Here is a 26,626-nt window from a genome sequence, read left to right as displayed (position 1 = left end):
CTGTATGTGACCTTTAGTAAGTTACATAATGTCTTTGAGTCTCCATTTCCCCACCTGTAAAATAGGGTTCATAATAGTGCCTGACTCATAGAATTTTTGTAAAGACTAATGAGATAATAAAGGTAAACCACTTGACATAGTGACTGACCCATAGTAAGTGCTCAACAAATATGAATATTATTTTTATTTTATTTTATTTGTTTTTTGGGGGGAAGGGGCAGAAGGAGAAGGAGAGAGATTCTTAAGCAGGATCCATGCCCAGCATGAAGCCGGACGTGGGCTCAATCTCACAACCCTGAGATCAGGACTTGAGCTGAAACCAAGAGTCAGATGCTTAACTGCCTGAGCCATCCAGGTGTCCCCTTCCACCTCCGCAAGTTCTTTCTAAGGGAGACGATGAAGTGTTGGATAGGAAGTGATTCCAGGGAGAGTTTGCTGAAGAGAGGAAGGAGTCTTACTAAAATGACAAGAGGCACATGAACAGCCAGAAATTCCTTAATGGATTTTAGTTAACAGTGATGTTTGACATTAACAGCCAATTTCTGCCATGTGCTTACTTGCCTCCCACTTCATCATCCCCAAAACCTTTAGTGAGAGCCTGTACCCAGTTTAGCCTAGTGTGAATGAAGGGGGAAAAGTATTGTCTAAGGAGAGATGCAATGCAGTTAGAAGCTCATGGCCATAGGCAGCAAGATGTTGAGCACAAATAGGACAAGGAGGTTGGGAGCATAGGGTTAAAGAGAGCTGGGGAAACTCTGAGGGAGTGAGGGGAGTCAGGGTGAACTGCACGTGGGAAAATAATAAACTGGTATTGCTAGTAGTTCCTTAAAATCAAGTACAACCCTCCTGAGCCTTTTTTTTTTTTTTTACATTTAGGTAACTTTCCAAATAGTTTATGGAAGTTTTAAGAAAAGGAAAATAGAATGAGATACTTTCAAACAACAAGAGGGAAATTACTTATCTTTCCACCTTGTGCTTCTAGAAATGCTGCTGTGAGTTTGATATGCAATAAAGATTTAGAAAGATTTATTGAAATAAAAACTCAATGCTAAGAGACCACAATTTTAATCTCACAATATGGGTGAATATTGAATGCTACTTGTATATTATGTACCCTATTTGATAGAAGATCTTGTCCCAGACCCTTTGTGTCATGGATTATAACTCACTGTTGGGTTACAGTGAGTGGGGTCAGTTAATTACACCTGCTTTATTTTTAATGCATATATCGTACAATTCATACATCTTTTACATAGTTTGTACAAGCTCTTTGAAACATTTATTTTTAAATATAATCTGTAAATTCTATAAGATATCTCCATTCTGGTGTATGATTAGTTTTATTTTTCTGGGTAAGTTTTCTTGTTTATTTGTTGCAGTGACCTTAATTAATAAAAATGCTACATAACAATAGAATTCTTAAGGAATGACACATTACACCAACATTGTCCAAAAGAACTAATTAATCAAACATTAATTTTAATGTAATTACTAAAGAAAGATATATCATTTTATTATGACGCTCTAGCCATACATTTTTCCAAATATGCTTACTTAACAGTAAATGTAAGATAATGATTCAGTTAGTTACAGTTTTAGAAGTCATTGATATTCCTCTGCCATAAATGAATAATGATTTCAAATACAATCAGAGTTAATTTAATAAAAAATATGCTTTTGAACTAAGACAGATATAACGAATGACCAATCATTATTTCCCGGTTTCAAAGTAGCAGGGAAAAATTCAGTGTCTGTAAGTGCACTTATCACACTTGGCCTGTAAGTGTGATAAAACCATACGAAGCAAAACACATGATGTAATCCCAGTTCTCATAGTTCATTAACTCTCTCAGTAACAAGAGATCTGACATGGTATTTGGGGCCTTTATGTAAACTGAATACAAGCTGCATGGTGTTTGAAAGTTTTTAATATTTTGAATAGACATTATAATGATACACAGACACAGATAAGAGATGTGAGTAGACAGTTCAAGGTTTCAGAGTCCCTCCTGCAGTGTGTTTAGCAGCAGGTACAAGATAAATATCCAAACAAAATCAGAGTAAGGGATTAAAAGAAGTGACTTTGCTCTGGGTAGGTAAATGGGGCCAGTGGGTGACTTGGAAGGGATTTTTGACTTTTGTTTTTATTTTTCCTACTTTTACATCAGTGCATTTTGGGCAAAAGAAAATGAATAATGTTTACTTTTAGGATGCAGTAGGCCTGGGCAATTAAACAAAAGGCAGATTCTAAGGCTTGCAAAAGGTCATTCTGAAGGTGTCAGGTGATTCAGCAGGGATTAAGTAGGAGAAGCTATCTCCATCTTAACTCACATTTCAATTGGGCAGTAACATTTGGACTTTTGTGTTCCCCTTTTAAAATTAACACTTTTTTTTCTTCAAAGACCCTATCAATGACAGCTGAAGAATGGGGAGATAGAGGGACCATGTTTAAGATCAATGTATAATAAATTAGGAGGGACATTGTGGAATTTTTTTTTAAAAAAGGTCCCTTTAGTTCTAGGGTGTCAGCTTGGTCACCCTCTATAAAATTTTGAGGCAAATACCAAATGAATAAGGACTGGGAGGAATGGAGACAGTTTCAAAAATTCCCTGGGCCTCTGTCTTATCTATGAGAGGTTTCCCAAAAAAAGTATTGTTCTAGATAGGACTTGGTTATTTCAATTGGTATCTTTATCCTGTACCATATGCACTTTAAAGCTTCAGACAGTCCTCTCATCTCCTTTTTTTTTTTCAATAGAAATCACACAAAGAAGATATCTATGTATCAGTTTCTAACACCTAACAGGAAAGTCTTTTAGAATATTAAAATAGCAATAAGCAAATATGTACTATAGGATTAAACACTAGCATTGAAACAAACAAAAAACAAAGAATCAACAAAATTTTCTTCTTGTTTTTGCCCCTTCATATTCTGAACTTCATGATCATTGCAAGAGAGGGGCATAAAGAATTACAATTCTTCTATTAAAAATTTTTTAAATAAATGATGCCATAATGGATAAATCAGATTTATCTTTTGAAAACATTGGTGCGAAAGCCCAGGTGATTTGAGTGGGAATGCTCTTTCTTATGAAGAAAGCCAAACAGGATCTGTCTCTAATAAATTAGTACACTCTTTTAAGATTAAAAAATAGCAAAAACATTTTAAATAGTCTGATTATAGCTTCAACAAGTCAAACATACACTTCTATCTAGCCTATAGTTTTAAAGAGTCTATGTGGGTTTAACTTATCATCCCTCATTCCAATATAAAAAAGAAGAAAGAACCAAGTCATTTTGAACATTAAGATATTCATAAAGACTGTATAAAGTAAAAAACAAAAACAAAACAAAACCCAAAAACAAAAACAAACAAAAAAATCTTCACAGATTGTTAGCCATCTCTTTCAACGATTTCTCATAAATTCTTCTCTTTCCTTATCAGTAGATAACCCCCATCTCATAAGGAAATACTTTCCAACACTTCCCAATGAGATCAGTGATTGCTTTTTATGAGAGCTACTGCTCGTTGAGATGTTTAAATGAAGGAAGAGTATCTTCTATAAACCAGTAAATGCCAAAGAATGACTTAAGGGGGATGTGGCAGAAGCTATTTTTAGCAGATTTAATCTATGCATTTTTTTTCTCTTTGTTTTTATTTTCTCCCCTTGCTGAATATCTGTTTTAGAGCAGAGGGCACAAAAATCAATAAGTAACTTTATCATGTTTTGTTCTGCCATTTGCCTATAAGGTCTTTTTTTTCCCCCATGTATACTCTATGCTCTTGATAGAGGTGTTCCGATTGGATAACGTATTGCTAATTTTGCCGAGTTTGAGAGCCAGCGAATAACAGAGCCTTCTAACTTTACAAACATTCCATCTTCTGTCCCTACACCCCCAAACTCACAATTTGGTGAACAGTACACTACTTGTGAGTGATAAAAAGTTGAAAGGTGGTGGTGACTAGACCTCATGCTATTTTATTAAGCCATCTATCTATAGAATTGTTGTTTTCATACTTTAAAAAAATATGTCTATGCTTTCTTTTTTTTTCTTTTTTTTCTTTTTTTTTTTTTTTAGTCAAGTACTTTCTTAAAGAAACAATAGCACCACATTGGCATAGCCGGCCAAACAATAAATGGGAAAGCAAAATGTGCTACATCTTTCATTTAAGCAGTCTCCCAAGTGCATAAACTAGGAACAGAAACCCTGGAGCCACAGTGCATGAGATGGTTTCATCTATACAAACATTGACATTCCAAGGAGGGGATGGATTCTCAAGGGAGGCCAGGCATTTTTTTTTTTTCCCCGATAAGCTTTTTCAAGGAAGTGATTTCTTCTCAGTATTCCACTGGACTCTCAGATCGAGTGTGTGCATGTGTGCACGTGCGCATGCATGCGTGGGGGAGTGTTACAAGTTTTTCTTTATTTCTAGAAGAGTAGATTCTGATGGAAGGATACCTTAACTTTTTCAGTGGAGCCTCCTCATCTTAAAGTGTTCAAATGATACTGTTAAATTATTTGGGGGAACTGGGAACAGAAATTTGATCCAGGTATTCAGTATTGTCAGTTAAAATAGAACTAAGCTTGAAAGCTGAAAGCTCATGCTTACTGATATTTACAAGCTATTTCATAAACATTTTGAAATTGCCTCATTTGAAAAATCCAAAACAAAGCTTATAAAAGTTTTGAGATGTGAAGTTTTAGGTGCTCCTTTCTATCGATCCCGGGTCATTCTGCGGCAGTGTGGAGATCAACTGACTTGAAGTTTTACATTGATTTGTCTTCTAGTTTTATTTTATTTAAAAGTAGGACAGTGAGTTAGTGAAATTAGTTAATTTTTAATTCATTGACTTATGATACAGTTGGAGAGGATTATGTGTCAGAAAAAATTAAGAAAGATATGGCATTGCATATTTAAGCTTTCCTCACTAGGGTAGTTTTGGCTGTGAATAGAATTATTAAGTGAATCAAATAAGTCATAGACACTCTTAGAATTGCCATATCCAACTGCATCTGGAAGCCCATAGGTCTGCAGAGGATTGCATGTAAAGTGTTGCTGGGAGACAGTAATTTTAAAAGGTATACACAAAGAACAAGAAATAAGAACCAGAAGTGCCATTTTGGGAAGAGAGGTCCAGCATCTAAATCCATAGAACACGTCTGTTTGAAAACAGATAAAGGGTAAAAATGACTTTCAGTTTCTTTTGCATTTGTCTATAGTGATCACAGCATTGCTCAGCATGTCAGAGGTGCTCAATTCAAGTAATGCTGAGGGTCTGAGGACTTAAGCACTTATTGGCTTAGCAGGGGTACCCACTATATAGGGCTTCTTTTTGCATATGTTTGAAGATCCAGGAAGTCTTAGACTTTTTCTGGTTTCTGAACCTTGAGGTGAACCAGTGGGAAGAAAACTAGTGGGAAGAAAAAAGATTCTATTTTTGTTTTCCATGTACAATTTTCAAGAATAAAGAAATACCATTTGCATGAAGTAATCAAGCCTTGTTGCTTTTCACCAAAAAGTTTGAAGGCAGATAAAAACATCTGAATGATGGATGATTCATTTTTCTAATAGAAAATCTTAATATGTAGATGGGAAACGTTTTCTAGGTCACCATGGGCCTGTCCTTACTGTTGGATTTTCCTGATATCAGTTGAATGGATAAGACGCACCTGCAGAGGGCCAGAGGTCACTCTCGTAAGCAGACATGAAGGAAAATTTCTAGTTCTAAAGGAAAATTTTGCCTCTCCACTAGCAACTCTAGTCAAATATATTTTAACAAAAAATTTTTTAAAAAATGTGTATGTAAATATAGCTAAGGATGAGAGCAAAATTTATTGAAGAAAGTGATTTTGTGATTTTTTTAGAATTAGATATTATTTCAATATTTGAAATCTTAGGCCATTTTTTTTAGATTGCCCAAAGAGAAGGAATAGCTAGCTATATTGTTCAAAATGAATAGAGTATCATTTATAATATTACAAGAAGTATTACTAGATTACTAGTAACTGCCTGGAAGAGTCAATGAGTGCTAAGATGGAGTAGTCGCTCTTTCACTGGTGGAAGTCTTTTCGTTTTTCTTTTCCTTTCTCTCTTTGCACTTTGTATTCATAAATCCAAATGCAGAATTCAGATCAAATTGTAAATCAGATATTTCTAACTTATTTTGAAAGGGTTTTAAAAGAGATGGAGCTGGCAGCTTTTAACAACCAGAATAGTTGGATAGTTTGTGGGGTAGCTTCATTGACAAGAATTAGCATGTCAGAAACATTCAGCTGATCAATTTCCTAGCTATGCCGTGAATGGGTTGTTTCTACAATTTGTTGCATCCCAGCAACTGAAGGACTCTGACCTTGTGCCCTTATAGCAACCCAGGATAAAATCTGGAGCTTTATCTTTGTAATCTTCATACCACCCCTGTGAGGTAGGTAGATGGCGTATTACCCCCATTTTGTAGATGAGGAAACTGAGGCACAGAGAGGTGAAGTGACTTGCCCAAAGTCACACAGTGGTGAGTCCATGACAGAGTCGGCAGATGTTTGTTTCTTCAGTGAGAAATAGAAGCCAGGACTGTTAAATTCCTAGCCTTCTGTTTTTTCCACTCCTCTCTGGACTCCCCAATCAAATTTACATTAGCGGACTTTGTGTCTTAAGTTTTTCTTGGAAGGCATAATTGGGGGAATTTTGCCTTCTTTCCCAAATGGATGGATTTTTAGTACCCTTCCCCTTTGTGTCATCTTCGGCTCCAGGTTTCTTTTGTTTTGCTTTCACCTTTTACCGTTTTGGCCAGACTCTTTCATATAACAAACTACAAAATAGCACCATTGTACTAAAAAACAGAGTTTTACATACTGTTTGTGATATATCCTGTATTCTTGATATGCTAAATTTACATAGTGCTCTATATGGAAAAAATAAAAAGAAAGAAGTTACTAATCAGGTTGCACACTAACTCATCATTTGAAGAAACTGTTGGGAGTTTGAGACTTTCTATGCTTAAAACACATGCCTAAAAATGATTGGCCTCAAAATTGAAACTACTTGCATTTTTTTAGCAAGATGTGGAAAAATAAAGCTTTGTGTCTAAAATAAATGCATCCAACTTATATTTGGTACAAATGCCACAGATGGAACTTTTGGGTTAAAATCTTTTGGGTGTGCTACTTGACTGCTTGTTGCTGCTCTTGAGGAGGCCAAATTTGGCAAATATAAAGATGATGAAGTGGGGGAGGGGTGGTGATAGACAAACAAGATTATCAGACACTGTAAAACAAATGGCCTGTGTTGGCGTAGAAAGAAGTGCAAATTAAAAAAAAAAAAAAAAGAATAAACCACTTAGACAAGACTGCTGAATGAATGGCTCCAGCAGCCAAGACTCAGAAACAAATTTAGTGCAACTGGATCTATACAACGCCCATGCATTTGTGGCTCTTGAGAGGCAGGGACTAAGATATATTTATATATATATATATTTTTCTCTATAGAACATTATTGATAAAGGATCAACAGCAATCTACCAACTCCAGGACCATTTTTGCAAGGTGCAAAGCTTTTAACAATTACTCCTAAAGACAATGTTGGAATGTTTACTTGCGTATTTCATTGGGGGTGAATGCCCATCTTTTGAAATGTTATCAAACTTATTTTTTTTGGTAGGTCTTCTGGTGTTTATCAGGTAACTCCTACAGAGCAAACGATCCTGCCGGTGACATGTCATTCTTCACAATTCAGGAAGGTCTTCCTACATTCTGTAGTTCTTGTTTCCTGCACTCCCTCTACTTGCATTCTTCAAATGTACTTCCTAAAAATAAGGGAGAAAAAGTGACATTAACTTAATGAAGTTTTACATACCCTACCCATCTATTTCTAACACTGGGTCTCAACCTTTCATATTTGATGTCTCATCAGTCAATCTCACAGAGAGCTTGGGCCCATTTTTTTCTAAGAAAGAAGTACATAAGTAGGTAGGCCTTTAGTTTTTAGTTTAGTCAAACTTTACTCAGGCTACTTTTATGTGTCCCTGGTGTCATGGGGACTACAAATTGTTTTATAATCACATAGAAATGTGTTTCTATTCATCTGCCGCTATCACGGATTTGTTGACTGGAAGGAGACTCTGAAAAATCCAGAATTCTGGCCTGTGGCATCTTTTCCTATAAGAGGAAAAAAAAAAAAAAAAAGGAACACATTCTGGGATCATCCTCTGCTGTTTTATTGCATTTTATTCTGGTTTAATTTTTGTAAAAAGGAGACGTTTTTATTTTTTTTCTTTTTCTCCTATGGAGAGACGGAGAGTTTTAGAAGTAGAAGATTGGGAAGTTTTATAATTGACTTAGAATCTGTAAAATCACAGATGTACTGAGCTGGGTTCAAATCCCGACTCAGTTTTAGTTACGTGAACTTGTGCAAGTGGCAATCTCTTGTGTCTCAATTTCATCTATAAACTAGCGTAATAATAGTTCCTACCTTGTAGGATTAAGAATTAAAGAATTAGTATGTAAAAAGACTTATAATAGGTCTGGCACATGGTAAACACTACATAAATATTAGCTATTTATTATTATTATTATTATTTACTCACAATTATTTCATCTTCATTGGAAACCATTCCTGGACTAAAAACCCTGGGTTCCTTGCTTTGGTGCTACCATTCACTTATTAGCAAACAATACTGTTATCCAAGGTATACTGAGTTTTGCTTAGAATAGAAGCCTTATACATTAGAGACCCGTCTGTCTGTTCACTGTTATATCCTTGTGTCCAAAACAATGCCTGGAATATTGCAGTTGCTCAATAAATAGCTATAAAATGAATTAAATGACTATAATGGGCCCTCTAATAATGTGTAGAATCAAGTCATTATACTTTTCCTATAGTTATTATTTTATCCTTGAATATATTTAAATAGTAAAGTTTATTATACAAATAAGAAGATGTGGATTAAATCTGGGAGGAAATGGCATCTGCACACATAAACATAAGGTGCTTTTTCTCTTGGTTTCACCTCTAGCCAGGAGGACCTTAGAGGAGGACATAATGAATCATTATTGGTACAGAATGAGGTTCAAGAATCCATAATACCCCTTTTTCCCAGAACATGTTTTCATCATGACGAAAAAGAAGAGTTCTCTCTATGGTCTCTGGAATCTCCAAATTCTTTCTTCTGGCTAAGGTAATGAACTCTTAATCCAGTCATTCTTAGGAACTTATAGGTCATTGTAAGGGACTTTGGAAATTGTTCAGATGTGAGACCTCCAGTGCGTGAGAAGCTGGGACAGAATTGACTACCATCCCTGGAAATAATACCTATTGGCTAAGGCCCATGGGGATTTGGTAATTTTTCTTACACATAATTTTCAGCTCTACCTGGAATGTTAGAGTTATCATCAAGTCCTTCAAAAAAGCTAGTTAGCACTTTGTAAGTTGATGGTCAATATCCTGTACTGACTAAATAGAAGGAAGATAGTGTCATTGTATAAATATGTTTATTAAAATAACTAGCTCAGTGACCATTGAAAACTTGTGGGAAGAAGTTTGGCATTTGTATAGGATAGCTTGAAATGCATCTGTTAAAAATCCTGGCACTTTTTCCCCAGATACCATACAACTTTACCAAGTCCACTTAACATGCATTTGTTGTTATACAAAGCATCCACTGTTAAGTTACCAGTAAATTTAAATTCCTAATCTTACACGTTATTCTGCATTCTTAAAGGGGTTCTCCCGAGAGATGGAAGAAAAACAAATGGTTTTACAGAGTTGGATCACTGTTGTCCCGAACTCCTTGAAACATTTCTGTTTAGTATGCAATGGACACTGCAGATGGTATGTGGCTCATCAAAACCCTCAAATGGCTATTATTAAGGATGCCACCTCTCTACCAAACTACTAATCAAATTAAATAACAGATCTAAAAATATGCTAATTTGAGTTTGCCCTGTTTTCTCTTTAACAGGCATACCAGCTTAGAAAAAGAAGATTTTAAGAATCTGGATAATGAGCACACTAGGAAATATGCTCAAGAATGAAATAGTAACAAATCAAAAGATGAGGTGTTTAATCTCCAGTCTTTCTCTCAAGCCAAATTAATCCCAGATTTACAGAAGAAAAATTTTAGGTATCTTCTATATGTCTGTCCCTCTTCAAATTCGTTAGGGCTGTAGCAAAAAGGATTGAGGTTAGCTTGGTCAACCATATGGATCTTATCCTTTTCCCCAGCAGAGAGATTCTTCTTCTTTTCTCTCATAGCAGAGGTGTAAAGTGTCAGTCTGAGTCCAGGGATCCTCTGGCCTATTTCTTCTGGATCTGTTTCGGCCTTGCAGCAAAGCCATGGGCAGAAACTCACTTGAGTAGAGCAGACACTGCTCCAAGTAGCATGGTTCCCAAGCACACTCGCGTAAGGTGGAGGCCATTCAAAACCAGCTGGGATGTTGTCTGGTTTGCATTTGGCTCTCTTCCCAGGCTCTCACATGTGACTTCTTTGTTGCAGACAATGACAGTGACAAAACAAAAGCACTCAGGGATTTGGTCTCAGTCGCATCTGTTGCTTTGCTCATTGTCTTAATTTAATTATGCTAGCCACCCTTGACAATGGGCAGCAAGTGGAGGCATGTTAGAAGCAGCCGGAGCTGGCACCCACCTTCAATGCACTTCTTGAAGGGTTATGAAACTGTCCCACATGCAGCCAAGCAAAAACTTTTCACTTCAACAGCTTGTCCAAGACAAACAAACCAGCTGAAACTGTTTCTAGTATGCAACTAGACAGATTTTTGAAAGGAAAGCAGTAGTGAGTAAATACTGTTTCCTATTGACACCAGGGAAGGTAAGATGATTAAAAGAAAAAAGAATGTTGTTCCTTTAGCTCACTCAGGTTGGTTGAGAAAATTTATCACTCTGAAGGAAATGTTAACCAACTCATCATGGAATAAGTTTCAGAACATCTTAATTTGTGATATACATTATAAAACATTGTGTGCCATACACAGATATTTAGGAAGCTGGAAAATGCCTGAAGTATTACATGACATTCACATTCTGCCATTGTCTCTTGGCTCTTATCCTAGCTCCTGGCTTTACAGAGGAAAGCAATCCACAAACTTTTTGATTAAAAAGATCACTGAGAGCTAATAACAATGGCAGTAACAATAACCTTGATTAACATTTGCAGACACTTTATAGTTTACATGTTAATCTCCAGTAAGGTGATATTATTTGTATCAGTCTTATTTATAACCTAAGGCTTGCTAAGATTTGGTGACTTGCTTGAGGTCACATAAGAACAAACTGATAGACCAAGGACTAATAATTAGAAAATTTATTATTTTAATAAACTACTTCTATCCCTCAGGGCTGGGCACTATATTATATATGTTAATTGGACGTATTTTTCTTATTTAATTCTCCTAGTTCTCTTGGGGATGGATACTATGTCTTGCTCATTTTACCTTTAAAGAATCTGAAGCTTAGAAAAGCTAAACAACATGCCTAATTTCTTATAAGGAAGATGTGACTATGGTTGGGATTTGTGCCAGTTTCTTCTGATTCTTGAGCTCACCAGTTAGCCAATCTACCATATTGCTTCCCCAAAAGATAAAACATTATTGGGTGCTTCACAGTCCAAATATATTTCCAATAATAATAATCGACAATGTAATAAACTGCCCATAATCCCAGATGGTGGTATATGCTTGTTTAGAGGGTAAGGCAAGACTAAACTACAGAGGGGTACCGTCGCTTACCACAAGAGTGAGCTGGGCCCCATTTATATTATTATTGATAGGAATCTAGTAGCACAGTATTCATTTAGCAAAAGCTAACTCTGTGGATATTCTAAGCCCTTCTTTTTGCCCCACCTATCTTAATGAGATTTTGCCTGAGAAACAGTATCTAAAAGAAGGATGATAATAGTCTCTTTAAATTTCAGAAAGGAAGCAGTGATGTTTTCAATAGACTATGTTTCCATCTCAACTACTCCAAACAAGTAAGTATTGTATGACATAAAGTCTAAGAAAAGCCTGGCATCCTATAAGAAATACTGAGAAAATACTGTCCAGCATGGAATATTAGCAGCCTATTATATAGCATAAAGTCCTAACGCAGCATTGACCTTCTCCTAAAAACGGCAAGATGGGGGGAAAAAGAGGAACAGATAACTGGAAAGATCGCCCAGATATCAGCTCTTTACCTGTTGAAAAGGATGTGCTCTAGCTATTTTCCTGGTTTGGCCTGGAGACATATGAAATTGTGGAGGACAATTTAGATGTTTCTGTATCAACTTTGATATCTCTTTACTTCAGGGAATCACAAGTTCAAATTCCAAGAGAGTTGGGTCAGCCTTTCATCTCTGGGAGCCAAGAGAGTAAGTGTCATGTGATCTACTCAGTGCTTTGGGATGTGACTTTTAAAACCAAAGGACAAAGGTGCACATTTCAAGAGACTTGTGCTCCTGGTGGGATGGTTGCCTTTGTAACAAAGTAAAAGGTATATAGATTGGGCATAATGTCAGTCTGCTCAGCCTCTTCTTTTTTTTTCTGGAAATTACCTCATCCTACCTTTTCTGTCATTATGGTGGGAATGGTCATTTTTTCCAATATTACCCTTTTCTCTGGCCATGTTCAATGGCCCAGAGCTGGCACCTTCCCCAATGCCAAGACTGACTATGGTGGGAATACAAGGTAGACCCATTCCTGGGAAATACAAGATTCTTTTATTGGCAAACTTTTGGTTCAAGGACTCCCCAGTGGCTTTTCTGAACATTTCCTTAGACTCTACAGCAGTCCAAGACATTTCCACCCAACACTCTCTCCCCCTGCCCTTCTCCTTCACTTAGGGTCAGACTTGCATTGTGTTCTGATGGTTTGCCCAGGCTTTCTGGTTCCTCCCCTATTTCACACAGGTATTTCCCCTAATAAAATCCTGCTTATTTAACCCAGTTTCATCTCTGTTTCCCCAAAGACCTGGGCTTACAAACCTGATTTGGATCCCACCTCCCCACACAGGAATTAAGGGACCTTGAGAATGATCACTACATTGTTCTCTCCTCTGTTTCTTCTGTGAAATGAAAGGTTTGGGTAAGAGCACCCACCTCATAAAGTTGTTATGAGTGCAGGTGATCACCCTCACACATTTACCTGCCACAGCTGTGTGTGAGAGAGCCTATTCTTTCAAGGGCCCTTGATTTTGATCCATTTTATGAACTCATTTATTAGCAACATCAGTCTGCTCAGGCTTCGGTGCTATGAGTCCACTCTGCCTCTATCTTTGTTAAAGCATTGATGTGCTGTAGAGTAAATTATGTCTGTGTTTATTTCCCCACTAAAAAGTAAGCTCCTTGAGGGCAGGCAACATGTTTCCTTCACCTCTGTTTCCTCCCCAGAGGCATGGTGCTTCGAGCAAACATAGCAAACCAGGAAAAGCTTGCAGAATTGTTTAAACTTTTCTATAGAACTAGTAGAATAGAGTTTAAATAGCAACCCTGGCATGGCTTCCTACTTCCTGCTGTGCTCTCTATGGGGACAAATAGCACAGAGCCCCCTCCTGTTTTGGAACTTAAAATTGGTGGGTTGTGGTACAAGAAGTATCAATGAAAAAATGCAGAAGAGTGAGGGCAGTGCATGGTTAACACACTGGAGTCCATCTTGAGTTTAGATTCTGGTCTGGCCACTTGTTAGAGCAAGACCTTGGTAAGACATTTAGCCGTACTCAGCCCAAGTTTTTAAATCTGTATAATGGGGATAATTTTAGTATTTACCCTATAGACTAATGGTAAAGATTAACTGAAATAATTCACTATAATCCTTTCCACAGGGCATGTGCTTAATAAATACCACCTATTCTTACTGGCCACTGCCCTTTTTATAGTTACTCTTGTCAAAGCACATCCCATAGGTGGGTGTTGCCTTTCCCTGGCTGGAGAAAGGGAATCTACTTACTAAGTGCTCAGAGCTCCCTTGAATGCTGGGATAGCAGATATATACCTTTTTTTTTCTAGAGACTGGTGCATCCCTAGGAATCCCTAGGATTTAGGGAATTTATATTTGTCCCATAATTATTCATGGATTATCCAGATTTAGCAACTTTCTTACTCTTCAAAGGATACCACCTGACTCTATTTCAAATATTTCTGTCTGTGATGTAAGAAATCACTACCAAAATTGTTTAAAAGCCTGGAAAAAAAAAAAGAAAAGGAAAAAAGTGCTGAAGGGTATTTTCCCTTGTTGGCAAGAAGTATTTACGTTGCCTTTAATAGTCTTGAAGGATGTTGTAAAACACTTCAGGGTTCAGACTGCTTAGACTGTTGATTTTATGGGCAGCTTGTTTAGTTAGCTGTTTGTGTTTGTGTTACATTTTTAAATTAAAAAAAAAGTTTAAGCACACTATCTTTCCCAGAGGGAGTTGATTTTGGAATTGCTGAAAGGTTCAAATGTTGTGGTATTTTAAAAAGTGAAACACCACATTCTAGCAATTTCACTGATATGTGCTAAAGATTCAGCACATTTTTACCTAAAAACTGGATTTGATTATTTTTTTTTCCTCAAGCCTCCAAAATGCCATACATCTGACATACAACTTATGCTGGAGTACTTAAAGTAGTGTATGAAGTGATTTATATTGCCATGTTCTGAGGAGATGTGAGGCCCAGGGTTGTACCTTTTGGTGTCATTTCAACACCATAGTGATGAGTTCACAGGATTGGTAGGAAAGGGTGTTGCCCTCCTCCACTCATTCTTTGTGTGTGTGACACATCTGGGCAGAACACTCAAATGCTGTGTTCTAAATTTTCCTCCTCGCTGAATTGAGAGAAATTTTGGAAGTTTGGAAGGCTTGTCTGAACTTTTAGGATGAACAAAATAACACTATGACAAGTTAAAGTGATTTGCATCTGTTTGAGGTTGATGGGAGCCTTTCAGCATATAAAAGTAAACACGCATGGTGCCAGCAGAGCTTTTCCAAGACAGAAAATGGCGCAAGAACAATTCATGCGTGTATACAGTTTTTAGAAATCAGAATTGCTTCATTGTGCCAAAATCACTTCTACCCTTATCCTAATATTCATTTGAAGAAGGAAATAAATGTCATTATTTACAGAAAGACAAACCAGAGCACCCAACAGTGGCCTAAGTCAACTGATACTGACAAAGTAACAGTAATAATGCTATGTATCTATTGATTCATCTGTAGTTTTCTTTTTTTCTAGTCCTGCAATGCCTCATAGAACTATTCAAGCATGCCACATTCACACCATGATATAAATATTGCATATTCCCAACTCTACAACAGTCAACTGATTAGGAATCCTTACCCAACCCTCAACCTGCCACGGTCTTGCACCTAATCATTTGGAATTTTTGTCTTGCCATAATTGTTATTTATAGCTGTGAAAAGAGCACATCATATTTTCACAGATGGCAGGGATGGTTGGTCTTTGATTACTTGACATCCTGGAGCTGACCAGACAGAAAGCCCCATACAAGCATTTATATATTTTACACAGAATTTTATAAAAACTTTTGGCATAAGAATCCCATCTTAGAAGACTGGGCCACTTGGTCAGTTTGGGTTTGATGTAAAATCTCTTGGTCTCTCAGTGGGAACTTTGGGGTTATTTTACCAGACAGGAGAATTGCCATCATGCTCAGTCTTTCATAGGTCTTGCTCTTAACATCCCAACTTCCTATGGAAATCCTGACCCTACTAGTTAGAGAAGCCAGGGACGATGGTATAAACCATTGCCACCTTCTTTCCAGAATGACAGTGATACATGCCTACTCAAATAAATGTATGTACATTTATCTGATCCAATGGGAACAAAAGTGTATGCCAGAATGAATTGAGGAAGTTAGAGGTTTACAGTTATGGAAAGGGAAAGTGGTGGAAAAGGCATTAGATAGTTTTTTACCAATAACCCCAATTTCTAATAGAAGTAAGTATAGGGGATGCTGGAATGAAGACAGTCTGGATGCACTGAACTTTGATTGTGCTGGGTCAAGAAAGTTTCTAAAGTTGCAAATTGGTTCTATGTGAAAGTTTCTGTTTTCTGATCTACAGAGCCATTCTCTTTCTCTGTAGATCAGATTAGAAGTAGTTGAAATCCATGGATCCTTAGAAGATACAATAGAAAGAGAACCAAAATCTTTCTGCCTCTTCAATAATGTTTCCTTTATTTCCTGAATAATATTTAAGACTAAACCTGGGCCTTGGGGAAGACAAAGGAATAATGTGATTTCTCTTGAATGATGATTAGTTTTCACGTAAGAATTTGCCTTCACTGAAAGAAAAGCCAAGAAACTGTATTTACCTATAATTTTGGAAAGTGATTCACCCCAAATCCCTAGTGGTTGCAACAATGCTAAAACATAAAACTATATAAACACACACACACACACACACACACACACACACACACACACACACACACACAGGGAGAAAGTAGAGAAAAGAATCCCTTTTTCCTCAAAACTGTTTTCTGTAGTTAATTACAGATTGTAAATTACCAGCAAGGACATTTAGAATTAAAATTAGTTGGATGGATTCTTATTTCTATCAAACTTCCTCTTTTCAAAAGAGTTATTTTCCTGACCAATGGGTCTTAGAACTGTAACCACATTAGCTAATAAAATAAAGATAGGTATTTTCCAAAATGTTTTCTAGCTCTTGTTACTTATCTAGCAGTAGCCCATCAGATCTGTAATTGAGCTTCTTGTATATGGTGAGAACTTTCCTGGCTGCTCGCTGGAAGTATGAGATACGGACTCACAGGTCCATTGTCCCACATCTCGCATAATTTCCCTGACGTCCTCAATTTCTATTTCTCTCTTTTTGAGTTTAAACATAAGTCAGTATTTCTAAATAATATCTTTTGGTTGCTGGGTAAAAGTGAGGTAGCACTAAAGGCATTAAGGAGTCCCATCAAAGATGAACCCCAAACATGTGGACATCAGGGAAAGGTGCTCAGATTTCATTTAGAGCCCTGAGGATGGAGAAACTGATTTTGACCTGGAAATTTAGTGGTCACTGAAGAACATTTGCTAACCTCTCCTGTTCCTTCTTTAAAAGTGTACTTGTCTTGCTGAGGTCAATAAATACTGTCACTGATTTTCATAGCAATTAGTAGCTAGGCTTTTAATCATTTTGATGAGCATATAACCTGAGGAATTCTTCACTGAAAGAAAAGCCAAGAAATTGTATTTACCTATGATTTTGGAAAATGATTCACCCCAAATCCCTAACCTCATAAAAGGGCATTCTGCTTTGTCTAGAACAACTGACCTTCTTATTGCTACCAAAGACATCAACTTTAACTTCAAACTATCAACTTTGCCCTTGGATTAAAAGTCAGCTCCCTGTTACCTATTAAATAGTGAAAAAGTCTTATTCCCTTCAGACAGACAAGTAAGAGAATAGACCTCATCTTTCCCCATGGATGCTAATGGACTTGAGAAATTGCAAAATGTATTACTTAGGAAAACATTATTTCTTGTTGGTGGTTGGTGGGAGGGTGGTCAAGGCTTGAGGGGAGGGGGGAAGGGCTCTTGGAGGACTCCTTTTTTTGCCTCTTTTTCCACCCTTACATCCTAACAGCACGCACATTCGAAGCTGTATGAGGTTTTGTTTGTTTTCAAGAGATGTTTGAAAGAAGATCAAATGCTTGTGAAAGGCACTGGATCGGCAGCCCTAGAAACTGAAATGTCCCGGAAGCTGTGTGAGCCCGGAAATATCCCACATTTCTATTTATTTTGGCAATTTTACTTAAAACTAGTAAGAGCTGGAGTTCATGCTACAATTAAATTTTCCTCAGGCACCATGAAATGAAAACACATATTACATTTGATTTTAACTGGTTGAGAAAAATGGTGGTTTTCTGAAAGTTCATTCTGTGACCTTGAAATAAAAGTTAACGGTTCCTCACATGGGAGAGTTGAGCTTCCGCTTACGTTGGAATTATTCATAGAACTGGGGTTCTCTGGGTTGGAAGGGCTCTTAGGTCACTGAGTTCCCTTCTATCATCTGCTCAAAACCCTGCTACCACCTCACCAAAAAGTGCTGGCAAGCTTGGCTTTGAAGGTTTTAGTGATACAAGACTCACTTCCACTTAGAGATCTATTTATTTTTCAAATGGCTCTAATTTTCAGAACTAGATAAAATAATATTAACTAAAACTCTAATAGTGATTACTATGTGCCAGGAACTATTATAAGCAATATAATATGTATTTGTACATACACGCTCACATACACATTTATATAGATATTATCTCAGTAAATCCTCACAACCATAGGAGGTAGATTCAAATAGTACCCTTGTTGGACAGATGAGAAAACCAAGGCACAGGTAAATGACATGATTTGCTCAAGGCCACACAACCAGTAAGTGAAAGTCAGGATTTGAACCCAGGCAGTGTGACTCTAGAGTCTGTATTCTTAACTGCTATGTTTTACTGCCTCTTCAGTCTTTATAATTCTCCTATATAATCTGCCTAGTACAGAGGTTGGCACATTGTAGGTGCTCAATCAAAATATCTTTTGACAATTTTATTTCAGGATCATGATTCCTTCCATCTTCCCATTAGTTTTACATACAGTCATCAATTTGCCTCAAGAAATGGTAGAAACAGAATTTTGAATGATTATTAATACTCTGCCCACTTAAAAAAAGCATCAAGGAGAGCAATAGTGCATAACATTCACTATAAAGTACTACTCAACCAGTTACCACCTTTAGCAGTGGGTCCTTGAACCATTTCAGTTTAAGCTCTAAAAGGAAGTTCCAAACATGCAATGCAAGGCTTGTGTCAGTGCAACTCCTTTGCCCTCCTCCATTTTTTTTTTTTCTCTGTCCTTGCCTCACTGTCCTATGCAAGGACGAGAGGAATCATTTCATCTCAGCAATGCTACTTATTTTTATGGTCTGTCTTTCTCTACCGCTATTCAGCTACCTGTCTCACTTATTTGTCCATCTGTTTCCTCCATCTATCCATCCATCCATCCATCCATCCATCCACCCACCCATCCATCTGGCATTATATGCCATGTATCACTAGGTACTTGGTATTGACACTAGGAAGGAGGAGATGGAAAGACAATAATAGGTTCTTCCTGTTTACTTAGTTCATATTACTCAGAAATCATATGTAGGCATTCAAGATGACTGCTTTAGAGTTGATAAAACCCATTCCAAAAAGAAGTGTATTTTAATCCACAGTGTGAGAGTTAAGCATTTTTTAACTAGAAAGTTCCGTTTGTTTTTTTTCTTTTAAAGTCTTTGCCTCCCTTCTTTTGAATGAAGTTTATCGTAGAGTATAATTATAGTTTATCCAAAGCCTTGAGTCATAATTGACATTTACTTAGTCAACAATGAAACAGGGAAGAGATAATCCCCTAAGGAAACTTTCCATAGGACATGAATTGTTAATTCTTCCGTGGAACTTGAAGAACCATCTGTATTTGCAGGCTACTCTTAGGTGGTGGTCACGATAAACATCAGCTTATGCCTGAGGCTGGTCTCAAAGCATGGATGTCTTAGTGGAAGAACTCAGCAACTCCTCAGTAAGGTGGCTGACTAGATGGGCTTTGGCACCAGCCTACCCTTGTCTATTCAGATAGGCCAGGCTTTTGCAACCATAGCAGGAGTGGCTTAGCTCCCATCTGGGGCTTGACATGTTTCTGACTGGACCTTTTCTTCCTGGGTTGAGCCTTGGGCATGGCCTTATATGTTTTATTATGCTATATTTATTATATATCCTGGGTTTTCACTGCACCATAGAGGAAGGATGATCCTGAAGTAGAAGCAGCAGGGGCATGGAGGGCCAGGCGGAAAGGAGGTTCCTTTATACCATGACATCTTCAAAGTAGGTTACTTGGATGAAATGCTTCGCTTCTTGGTTTAGTCATCTTCTTACCCCAAGTGTCATCATTTGCTTGGCTGACCACTTCTCTCCTACACCCTCTCTCAGCTCTTATAATTCATAATTTGGATGATCTTGAGACTTTTTGTTTTATATCTATGAAGACTCTAAGCCTACTAGTTAAATCAAAGAAGCTGAAGGAGAAGATTTACAAGACCTAAATTCTATATTCTACTTAGCTTTTTTTTTTTACCTTCAGGGAAATCCAGCCCCTTGCTGTCACTCATGCCCTTCCTTCTGGTGGAAAACTATTAAGTTAACGGAAGATTTCATGTGCCATCTATTTCTGTCCTGTCTTTTCCTTTCAAAATGGTTTCTTAGTCCATGTTGATTATGTGCTCTTCTCTGCTAGCCAGAAGGAGGGCAGCTTAGAACTCAAGCATGCTTTTACCCTTTTATGGATCTCAGTATTCTTGTCTTTAAAATGAAGGGATTGAACCAATCAACTTCAGAGGCCTTTGTCCTACTGTGTCCATGGAACAAAAACTCGCAGGATTTCACATCTGAAAACCTAGATTTGTGTGTTGTGTGTGTGTGTGTGTGTGTGTGTGTGTGTGACAGAGATAGACATACACACAGAGTTTTATAGGAGATAGAATTAGAAGGCAGTAATCAGACATCATAAATCTTCTGTTATGGGCTAAATTGTGTCTCTCCTCGGCCATTCATATGTTAAGGTCCTGTCTGTCAGTACCTAAAATGCAGTCCTATTTGGAGCTAGGGTATTTGTCGAGGTAATTATGTTAAAATGAGGTCAACACCTTCATCTGAACTTCCAGCTTCCAGAAATGTGTGAAAATATCTGTTGCTTAAGCCACCCAGTCTGTGGTACATTGTTATGGAAGCCCAGGTAGACTAATACAACTAATATATCTTTTATATCTGATTCCAAAGTGCAAAAAAAGAAGGCAAGGTTCAATGACTCCTCTTGTAGGTTACCTCACTGGCCTCACAGGTCTTTAGGCAAATACTGAGTGCCCTTTGGCCTGAACCTGGACTTGACTAAGAAACCCAGCCTCCAATGACACTGCAGGAAAGGACATCTGGGAACTTCTATGACACAATTCAGTCTTGCTGAGAATTTTGGGCTAATATTTAACTCTGGACATATATTGACATGGGCAATTTTTCTATAATAGCTTCACACAAAATTTTAAAATACATATAAAAGCCTTGATTTTTATCTTAATTCTTTTACTCTTATTTAATTGGTTTTTTTGGGAGGGAGGGTAATGTGTCTTATTTGCCTCTTTTATAATTTGTGTTCTTTTTTTCATTCTTGCCACTGTATTTCTTTGGACTTCCTTGGGCATTACATTTCTCTTTTCCATTCTCTCCATGTTTGTTATCCACATTCTACAACAGGTTCCTTCTCCTTCCATCACATGCATTATCTAGCTCCACCAGGCCTACTGTTCTTCATTCCTCTATAGCACTTCCCACTTTTCTTTATCGCTGTCTGCTTCTCTCTCATCGTCCTTGCCTCTGTCTGCTTAGTCCTTCTCTCCTCCAGTTTCCTTTTTTTGCCTCTGTGTTCAGTTTCTAGCTCCAGTCTCCCTTCTCTGCTCTTTCTTCTTTCCTTTCATCTGCTGACTTGTTTCCGTCCCCACCTTCTGTTCCCCTCCTGGGCGTTTCTTTGGCCCACCTTTCCTTCTCCTCTGAGACTTCGTTTTCTTGGTGGTAGATGGGGGACGATACTGTAAACATCACAAAAATAATTGCATTGAGAACAGGTGGTTCCCTTGATGTGTCCCAGAAGACAGAGCCTTTGAGTCAGCCCAGAACGCCTGGGCTCCATGTGGTACAGGAGATAGCATTGGTGCTGGAGGGATGTCTAGGCCTCAGTCACAAGACCCAAACTTTTAGAACTCTGGGACTCATCTCTGACCCCCACCCCCTCCCCAGCTAGAAATTGTGAGGCACTGGGTCACCTGGGAAGAGAAAGAATTAACCTGCCTTTGTCCCCTCAAGCATACTTCTCAGCCATATTCACCTAAGTTACTTCTATGATGTTTTCTCCTTGACTTACCCACTGGCTACTATGTTCTCTGTGCACCAGATTGTGCCCAAGCCCTTTCCATCATTCATGGTGGCTCCCTGGGGTCACCTCTCTGCTAAGCTCCCTGGTCTTCCTCCAGCCTTGGCTGCAAGCGTAGGACCAGGAAGCAGCACATGTGTCACTGTGAACTTCTTGGTTTTTCTTCTTATGCTTTCTGCACGATGCTAGTTTTGGCTCCAAAGAGTAAAACCACAGTTTTTTGTTTTTGTTTTTTGGTTTTGGTTTTTTTAACAGTGTCCCCAAGGAGACCTACTTGGGCTTTACTCTCCTTACCCACCCTTCCTCACTTTCTTTTTTCTCCTTTACTTACCCCCTATTCTTCAGTTCTTATTCTTTCTACTTCAGGACTAAAATTTAATTACTTTTCATTTGTTCACTCATTTATTCACTCATTCAACAAAATTTATCAAGTGACTCATGCATTAGATCATTTATGTACTTTTGATTGCATAGACAGTAGTTCTAAGGTTTGTTTGAAGTCTAGGTCATAGAAAAAGACACCTACAGATTTTGATCATTAGAAATTTCTAGGTATTCTTAGAGCCAAACAGCAATTACTATGTTTAATGGGGTTTTTTAAAAGTTAAGCTTGCCATTGAATGTGAATTTCAAATAGTTCCCATTTTAGCATATTTTCTTTCCTTGCACCTTTGCAGAATACCAGGACTTGAAAAGTTACATGCTTTTTTTATTAATTACAATTATGGAAGGCATTAGCACTTGCCCAACAGTTACTTTGTGCAGGTTATGAAAAGAATTGCATGTGTATTTATTAATTCTTGAAATTACTTGATGTGGTAGGTATTATTATCCCAATTTTACTGATGAAACTAAGGTTTGGATAGGTTATGTTATTTGGCCAAAGGCTCTCAGTGAAGCTAGGACTTCAGTTTTGTCTAATACCAAAGCTCACATTTAGTGACTCTTCTCCATTCAGGTCATCCAGAGCAGCGGAAAGAAGAATTTGCAATGTGGAGTGACTAAAGGGATGGACATCTGAGGTGAGAATGGTGGTTTTTTGACCTGTAAGCCAGGAGACTGTGGGACATAATTTCTGTTTGGCCTACCCACCAGGGATAAGATACCTCAATATCTTGAGGATGGTGGATCCCTCCCCACCAGCTGGTTTACCTTCTGAGCCTTGGGCATGTCAGTGTGGCGCTGGGCACGGACTGAACGGGCAGACTTGGCAGGCTTGAGGGGTGCGCAGTACATCTCTAGCCTCCTCAGATCACAGCTCCGGAAGCAGCACTCATCCACGATGCCTGTCTGAGGTGCCCTCCGACTGCTGGAGCCATACCCCGTGGGCTTGTCTATGCAAATCAAACACAGAGTGGCCTGGCTTTAGTGGGGAATCTGCTATCTTCACAGTTCCACCCAGCCCCTGAAGCCTCTCTTCTCCCCACACCTGGTCAACCTACACATCTCAGACTCTTACTGAAGCTTCCCCAACAATTCCTGACCCTACATATCCTTCTAGATTCTAGTGTGTCTCTGGACTCAGCCCCACACTCCTTAGCACTAACTCATGCACCATGTATTTTATTTCTGTTAATTCTCTAGTTCTCAGAAACCTGTAGTCAAGGAACTTGTCTATGCTCAAGCCTAGTTTTTCTTTATATATTCACTTCATTTGGAGGCTGCTAGGAATATTAATTAAAAGAAGATCATGTTTTAAGTTTTCTTCATCTTTTTAGCAAATTTGCATAGTTTTCATGTGCAGGATGGCTCAAGTTTTTGCTCTTTTGCTTAACTGCTTCCATTGTGACATCAGGTTGAGTACCAAAGGGGTTTTAAGTCTGGAAAGGGCTCCTCATTTTACTGATGTGGAAATTGAGACTCAGTCATTCATGCAGTAAGGAGTTGAATCAGGATTCGAACTCACATCTTTCCCTGCAGAGTTCAAGTGCCTCAGAGAGCCCAGGAGACCTGTTGTGTAACTATGGATAAGATATTTAAGCCTCCTGGGCCCAGTTTGCCCATCTGTAAAGTAGGTTTAATAATATCTTCCTTTTAAGGATTCTTTAAGGATTACATGAGATAATGTATGAAATGTGCTTAGAACATCACCTGACAAAAGGAGATCCTAAATAAATGTTGGTTCACTTTCTCTGAGTACCCTTTTCCAGGATCTTATATAATCTGTGAAGAAACAGCTTTAGTATTAAGTGCATCCAGAAGCCTTGGAACTTGGGATTGATAACAATACTAGTATGATGGGGCTTCCTCTCCTATCACCCTGGAGAGACCAGAACAATCAATTCTGTTTTCTTATAGAATAACTACTACACTGAGACAGAATGAACTAAACGTCCATCTTTCATGTGATTCTAATTGCCCAGAGGGCACATCATGAATCAAATTTCTTTTGATATTTGCAAATCAGTTAGACATCTTTTCTTCGCAGGTAGGTTTTGGTTTAGTTTTATTTTGCATTGTTTTGATTCGGGCACACTTTTTCGGCTCTAGAATTGAAAGAGAGGGCAAAACAAGCTTACATGAACTTGCCACAGGAACTTAAATGTACCTGAGTTCTTTGTAAACTTTTTGTTAAAGTAGAACTTCTGTTAAACCAAATCTTGCTTATATACCAATGGATAAAGCAGACAAAAGTGAAACTGCTCTGGCTCAGGCAAAGGCAGGGGGAACTGGATCTTGGCTTTCTCTCATCTCCCTTACCTCCCTTGAGAAGTGGGGGGCTTGGCCTTCTGCACTGATATCTAGTCTTCATGGAGGACAATTTGTGAACCACTGAGCTTGAAGAATCCAGCTAATCAATCTGGCATATGTTCATTCTTTATTCCCAACACAGAAGACAATGTTATATTTTAAATAAGATCTTATATTTGTGTAATAATGACACCATTCTTCAGGATGGCATTTTGAAAGTCAAAATCCCCATGTATGTTTTGAACTCCCTAGTTAGGGAAGATCAGACCCATGGTAATGGCCTGCTACCAAACTAGTATGGCTGCCTTGCTGCTTGAAGGGCCAACTGTTCATGGCATCTTCTACAAACCCAAATGTTTTCCTGATGTTTGGCACAGGAGCCTGGGGATGCTTCCTCCCCATAAGGCAGGTTTATTGTCATTCTTAGGGCAGCTGGGGGTAGTAACTCAGTGAGGGTTCATTTGTGGTCTCTTTGGGTGGGGTCTGCTTCCTCACTTAGGGGCAAACCCTGTGGGCACCTCATGGTTGAGGGGTTTGGGAGGGACCAGGCAGCTGGCCCCAATCGAAGCCTCAGTAGTGCTTTCACTTGCCATTGGAGAATCCACTAGTGCAGAAGACTCTCTGGTTCTACTCGCCAGCCAGGCCCTGGCAAGCTGAGACTCGGTCAGTCCCCTGGGCAATGTAAACAATGTCTTTTGGTTTTTGTTTTTATAATCTTTTCCTGGGACTATAATTAGAGGAAAGACGCAAATGGGCTTACATGGTTCTTTGTAATCCACAAAAGACTTCTACATACTTTTTGCTAAGTGGTTATTTCAAGAGGTTGAAGGGGTCACCCAGTTAAGAGTAGCTGATATACTGGTTTTCCTCTTGGGGTGGGAAGGAGAAGGTGACTTGACTTACTTGAGGTATCCCTGTTGTTCACCATAGGTAACAGTTGCTCTTTGTCGAAACTATACATTTCTTAATGGGACATACCTGGGACTTTTTGTTGTTGTGTAGTATAGAACAGTAATTTGATGTTTAAAGGTGGGGTGGTAAAGGTGGTTCCAAAAACCTTCAATCTTGGCTAACTCAGAAACAACTGATTTCAAAATTTATGCTTATGGGTTGAAGATGGAGAGGGATAGGGTTTGCAATTCCAGGACCTCTTTAGCATTTCCATTTCATGCATCCCTAATGTAATCTTCCTTCTGGAGGAAGACACCACTCTTAGTCTTGGGAATGCAGAAAACACTGTATGTATTGCATATTCCCTTCTTGGCAACTATCAAAAGCCATGAAACTCACCACAGGTCTATTTCCTTTTATGAAGTAGAAAGTAATCATCAGCACAGCAAAAAAAATAATAACACACACACCCAAAGTTGCTTTGTCACCTTTCTGAGATGAGCTCAGAGTTTTACATGGCTCAGTCGATAAAATAGCTGTGCTTTTTCAGTCCATAGATCAATGAATTTAGGAACAGAAGTTTAGGACTTTCCTGCAATGCCCCATAAAAAAAGTTTACCTTATGTCCATATCTTTTAAAAAAATATTGTTGAAATAGTGGTATACAGACTTGGATTTTACCATAAATGTAACTACTGGTTATCTTTAGTTACTGCAGTTCTAGAGAGATGTTTTTCTTTGTCTATTCATAATATCTGCAATGGACTAATTGTACTTCATTGGGAATATATGAATATAACAAGTTTTACCTATTGCCTTTTAAAGTTTAATTCATCCTTTGAAGTGTCCTATAGGCTTGGTTTCTGGTTCCACATCAAGATATGTAAGTAAAAAAAATTATTTCTGACTAATTGAGAGGCCGCAGTTGAGGGTCAAAGTTTTGTCCTTTATCTTCAGATGCCTCATATTACTTCTTTTTTTTTTTTTTAAATTGAAGTATAGTTGACATACAGTATTATATTAGTTTTAGTTGCATAACATAGTGATTCAACATTTATAAACGTTATGAAGTGATCAACATGATAAATCTAGCTACCATCTG

At 38.1% G+C, this 26,626-nt stretch overlaps 1 protein-coding gene across 5 annotated transcripts in view; it reads right to left on the bottom strand.

Moving 5' to 3' along the window:
* Positions 1–1,462: 1,462 nt before the first annotated feature.
* The window catches only part of IGF1 (insulin like growth factor 1), a 76,258-nt gene continuing 51,094 nt past the window's right edge, over positions 1,463–26,626 (bottom strand). For 2 of the 5 annotated variants that reach the window (XM_045779895.2, XM_045779896.2), the window contains exons 3-4: positions 23,095–23,276; positions 1,463–7,802 (exon numbers count right to left, since the gene is read on the bottom strand). In XM_045779895.2, the coding sequence (XP_045635851.1) occupies positions 7,743–7,802; positions 23,095–23,276 (242 nt within the window). In that variant the 3' untranslated portion in view covers positions 1,463–7,742. Of the gene's footprint in view, positions 7,803–21,417; positions 21,602–23,094; positions 23,277–26,626 lie in introns of those variants that run through there. The other 3 variants (XM_045779893.2, XM_045779894.2, XM_087868812.1) reach the window with 2 other exon arrangements.

The sequence above is a fragment of the Ursus americanus genome, chromosome 17 (genome assembly GCF_024610735.1).
Source record: "Ursus americanus isolate L20-20 chromosome 17, mUrsAme1.1.p, whole genome shotgun sequence".
In the NCBI taxonomy this organism is placed as follows: domain Eukaryota; kingdom Metazoa; phylum Chordata; class Mammalia; order Carnivora; family Ursidae; genus Ursus; species Ursus americanus.
Note: the sequence above shows the minus strand (reverse complement) of the source record. Positions and strands in the feature narration are given on the sequence as shown.